At 46.4% G+C, this 5,297-nt stretch overlaps 1 protein-coding gene across 3 annotated transcripts in view; it reads left to right on the forward strand.

Annotated features, from left to right (window-relative positions):
• The first annotated feature begins 664 nt into the window (after positions 1–664).
• The window catches only part of UBXN8 (UBX domain protein 8), a 24,379-nt gene continuing 19,746 nt past the window's right edge, over positions 665–5,297 (forward strand). The window contains exon 1 of one of the 3 annotated variants that reach the window (XM_017535978.2): positions 665–1,273. In XM_017535978.2, the coding sequence (XP_017391467.1) occupies positions 1,186–1,273 (88 nt within the window). In that variant the 5' untranslated portion in view covers positions 665–1,185. The remainder of the gene's footprint in view (positions 1,274–5,297) is intronic. The other 2 variants (XM_017535968.2, XM_017535964.2) reach the window with 2 other exon arrangements.

A 5,297-nucleotide genomic window follows, 5' to 3' on the forward strand; every position in this document is an offset into this window, starting at 1 on the left:
TGAGAATAAATTCAATAACTTGTATACATCTGAATCTCTAAGAGTTGTACAGTACCAGGTAAACTGTAGAGCTCAATAAAAGTCAGATGAACTAAACTGAAGAGTGAGGTGGGAGGATAGATGGACAGGTCAGGAAAAAGAATTTTTTTTCTCCCAAAGTGTTGGGATTACAGGTGTCAACCACTGCACCAGGCCAGGAGATAATTTTTTTTTTTTTTTTTTGAGACGGAGTCTTGTTCTGTGGTCCAGGCTAGAGTGCAGCTGCGCAAACTCAGCTCACTGCAACTTCTGCCTCCCGGGCTCAAGTAATTCTCCTGCTTCAGCCTCTTGAGTAGCTGGGATTACAGGTGCCCGCCACCAAGGCCGGCTAATTTTTGTATTTTTAGTACAGACGGGGTTTCACCAAATTGGCCAGACTGGTCTCAAACTCTGACCTCTTGAACTGCCTGCCTTGGCCTCCCAAAGTGCTGAGATTACAGGTGTGAGCCACCGTGCCTGGCCAGGAAAGATGACTTCTAAGTATGAAATGTAGGTTGGGAGGACCTCAGTAGCTTGGGAGAAGTGCACAGTGGTGAGTTATAGGATGGCAATGAGGTCACAGAATTATGAGGTCAAGGTTAACAACGCGTGCTGGCAAAACTGACGAGGGACGGAGCAAGGAGTAGGACTTGGCATTAGGACATGCGTGTTGGGGGGTAGGTAGTTGGAGCCGGGCCCCACTTTCGAGTTGTCTTAAACGCAGGAACCAAAGACCGTGGAGGGGCCAGGAACCGTTAGGGAGATAAGAAAGGTGCTGTAGCTCACATTCACACTTACGGCCACAAGGCCACGGGAACAGGCTGTCTCCTCACAGCATCAGCTTTCCCTTTGGCTTCATTTCCCTCTGGAGAGCTCTTTCTCACGGACGCTGCAGAAACCGAAGGGGCAGCCCCTGCCCTGCTACCCTCCAGGGAGCCACCATTCTAGATCCCACGCTCCTCTGGACATCATGTGATCTGAGGGACGACTTGCCTTTCTTCTGAAAAACGGCTACAGAGTTAAAAACACAAGCCCCATGAATAACAACGCAGCCGTGGGACGCCGCTTTCTCCCAGCCTCCCCGCCGCAGGAAAAGATCCACTGCCTCACCGGAAAACGCGACCGGAAGGGGTGGGCTTTCCACCTGGACCAGGCTCGTCTGCCACCATGGCTTTACGGGGGGTTGTTGGCATTTTCTTCCTCTCTGCTGTCCCCCTTGTGTGTCTGGAGCTCCGGCGTGGGATCCCGGATATAGGTAAGTGTTGGCTTTTTCCCTTCGACAGTCACAGCTGGTAATTTTCACAGGAATGTTGCATAGAATGACCGCCTCTCCGGCTGCGTCGCTTCGGAGGGGCTTTGACTACAACTCCCAGACTGCATCGCCCGTGCCTCCCACTTCCGGTGCTGACTCCACTTCGCGGAACCATTTCCCTACAGGTGTGATGGTTTTGCGTGTAACGGGACAGAGACGAAGAGCATAACGGCAGTCATAACAGTACTTTCACATCCTGGTTAACACTCAAAAGGGAATAAACAGACTGATAGGATGAAGGCCTTCTAAGAATTTAGGCTGAGAGGTTTTTTGTTTTGTTTTTAAATTAGAGACAGGATCTCACTATGTTGCCAAGGCTGGCCCCGAACTCCTTGATTCAAGAGATCCTCCTGCCTCGGTCTCTCAAAGTGCTGGGATTACAAGGCTGCGCCACTCCGCCAGGCCTTGAGATGTAAATAAGGGGCCACACCTGTGAAAATCCCTTGGAGGCAGGGAAAGGATAGGGGAGGGGAGTATCCTAGGCAAAAAGATTGTGAGATGTTGGAGGAAAAGGAGAAGGCCATTATGGCTGAATCGAGGAGAGTTGGGGGGAGGAAGAGGAATTGGCTCAGGATAATGACGTTTATTGAACACCTATTGTAAGCCAAACAGTAGGTACTGGTTATTCAATATCTCATTTAATCTACACTACAATCAGAGGAAGGTAAATCCCCCTTGCCCCCGGCCCCCCCCACCACGGAGTCTCCCTCTGTTGCCCAGGCAGGAGTGCAGTGGCGAGATCTTGGCTCACTCTGGCTCCCGGCTTCAAGCAATTCTCTGCCTCAGACTCTCGAGTAACTGGGATTACAGACGCCAGCCACCACACCTGGTTAATTTTTGTATTTTTAGTAGAGATGGAGTTTCACTACCTTGGCCAGGTTGATCTTGAACTCCTGACCTCGTGATCCACCCATCTTGGCCTCCCAAAGTGCTGGGATTACAAGCCGGAGGTATTGCTCCCGGCTGGGTAGGCACTGTTATAATCCCCATTTTACAGTTGAGAGAATTGAAATTTAGGGAGGTTAAGTGACTTCCCTAAGGTTTCTAAAAGGTGGCTCCATTCTGTATGGAGAATGCTTTGGACGGAAGCTATGGTGGAAGCAGTGAGGCACATCACGCTTTGGAAGTAGACAAGTAGTGATGATGGCCTGGACTAGGACAGTAACAGAGGAGTTGAAATGTAGACAGATTTGGGATATTGACAAAGTAGGATCAACCAACAGGCTTTGTTGATGGGTTGATGTTTATGGCAAGGGAAAGGAAGGATTCAAGGACGACTGCCTCATGGGGGATTGAACAAACGTAGGCGGTTGGTAATGCTACTGGTAAAGGGAAAAGGGAAAGAAAACCAGTGGAGGTGCTGAGAATCACGAGTTGATTTTTGGACATTTGAGTGATCAGCTTACATGTCTGTCTCCCTTTTTAAAATCAGTTCTAAAGTTAGAGACCATAATGAAACTTAACTTTGTATACTCCCTTTCTCCACTTTTCTCCCTACCCCCAGGGAGTAAGATGTCTAGAAATGTTGCCTGCAATAAAAAATGGAAAAAAATGCTTTAAAAAATGTACAAAGACTTTCCTAAAGCTTTCCACTCACTCAAGCTGTGTTAGAAGATAGCAAGACCTTTATCCAAAGGATCAGAAATGTTGAATTCATACTTACCATTTCCAAAATTGACCTGTTCCCTTGTCTTTTCAACATCCACCCCTACTCTGCTCCTTTATTTCATTATTACTATTTTTTGAGACAGGGTCTTGCTTAGTCACCCAGGCTGCAGTGCAGTGGCATGGTCATGGCTTACTGAAGCTGGACTTCCCGGCTCAAGCTATCCTCCCACCTCAGCCTTCCGAGTAGCTAGGACTACAGGCACCACACCACCGTGCCTAGCTAATTTTTTGTATTTTTTGCAGAGATGGGGTTTTGCCATGTTGCCCAGGCTGGTATAAAATTCCTAGGCTCAAGCAATTCCCTCACCTCAGCCTCCCAAAGTGCTGGAATTACAGGCATGAGCCCCCATGCCCCGTCAGAAATACGCTTCTTGAGGGCAGAGGCCAAATGAAATTTGTATTTGTATTCCCAGCACTTACCACAGTGTCTAGTTTAATAGAACTAGGGACAAGGGTTCTGGAAATTGCAACTGGGCTCCTGGCAGCATCTTTATCTAGTTCTTGAAATTTTCATGGAATTAGCTTCTTTCTCATAGAATTCTGAAGGAATGATTGTTTCATTTGGATTGTTTTCCTTTTTTTTTTTCTATATATATACATATATACATATTCTGCTTTTGGATTGATACTTCCAATAATTACTTGTTAACAGTATTTAAGTCTGTTTTACAAATCATACTTTATAGCAGCAGCAGGGCTGGTTATGCCTCTACTAATATTCAGACATATATTGGAAAACTAGCCTTGTCTCTTTCTACTGTGTAAAAACCTTTATTTTTAATACATTTTACTTAAGCTAAATTTTTTTTTTGGAGACAGAGTCTGTCACTCTGTCACACAGGCTGGAGTGCAGTGGTGCAATCTTGGCTCACTGCAACTTCCACTTCCTGGGTTCAAGTGATTCTCCTGCGTCAGCCTCCTGAGTAACTGGGACTACAGGCACTTACCACCATGCCTGGGTAATTTTTTTGTATTTTTAGTAGAGATGGGGTTTCACTATGTTGACCAGGATGGTATCGCTCTCCTGATCTCGTGACCTGCCTGCCTCAGCCTCCCAAAGTGTTAGAATTACAGGCGTGAGCCACCATGCCCAGCCTAAATATTTTAAGGCCAGTTCATTAGGTTTGTTACCTATTGAAGTACACTGCTTATGGGGTCTATAGTTAAAAAACAAAACAAAACTCACTTAAAAACTTTTTTTCTTGACAGATATACACACAAATCGAGGTGCGTTTTTTTTGAGACAGTTTTGCTCTTGTTGCCCAGGCTGGAGTGCAATGGCGGGATCGCAGCTCATTGCAACTTCTGCCTCCCGGATTCAAGCGATTCTCCTGTCTCAGCCTCCCGAGTAGCTGGGATTCCAGGCATGTGCCACCACACCTGGCTAATTTTGTATTTTTAGTAGAGACGGGGGTCTCTCCATGTTGGTCAGGTTGGTCTCGAACTCCTGACCTTAGGTAATCCGACCGCCCCAGCCTCCCAAAGTGCTGAAATTACAGGTGTGAGCCCTTGCACCCGGCCAAATCTACTTTCATATCCTCATGTTTGCAAATTGCTTACTTGTTAGAACAAACAGCAGCAGTATGGAACATAAATCCCACAACTCAAGGTTTTGTTGTGCAGTGGTGCAATCTTGGCTCACTGCAACCTCTGCCTCCAAGGTTCAAGCCATTTTTGTGCTTCAGCCTCCCGAGCAGCTGGGATTACTGGTGTATACCACTATGCCTGGCTAATGTTTGTATAGCTGGGGTTTCACTATGTTGCCCAGGCTGTTTATGAACTCCTGAGTTCATGCGATCCACCAGCCTCGGCCTCCCAAAGTGCTGGGATTACAGGCATGAGCCACTGCACCTGGCCTCAGTGGTTTCTTTACATACCAGTACTCTAGATATGAAACTACATTTGTAATGGCCAGAGATAAAATAGATTAAATTATGTGCTGTATTGAATGACACCTGAATCAATGGTTAATACTGTCAATTTGGGGGGATCTGTGAATTTTTTTTTTTTAATCATGTTTCTTCTCTAAACAACTTTAAATTACTAGGGTTTTTAAAAGAATAATATTAGGCCATACATGGTGGCTTATGCCTGTAATTCCAGCACTTTGGGAGGCCAAGGAGGAGGGATCACTTGGAAAAAAAAAAAAAGAATATTTTCTGGTGGCACACATCTGTGGTCCCAGCTACTTGGAAGGCTGACATGGGAGGACTGCTTGAGCCCAGGAGGTCGTGGCTGCAGTGAGCTGTGATCAGATGCTGCACTTCACCTGGGCCAAGTCAGTGAGATTCTATCTCAG

This window comes from Cebus imitator, unplaced genomic scaffold (genome assembly GCF_001604975.1).
Source record: "Cebus imitator isolate Cc_AM_T3 unplaced genomic scaffold, Cebus_imitator-1.0 Scaffold5, whole genome shotgun sequence".
NCBI lineage: Eukaryota > Metazoa > Chordata > Mammalia > Primates > Cebidae > Cebus > Cebus imitator.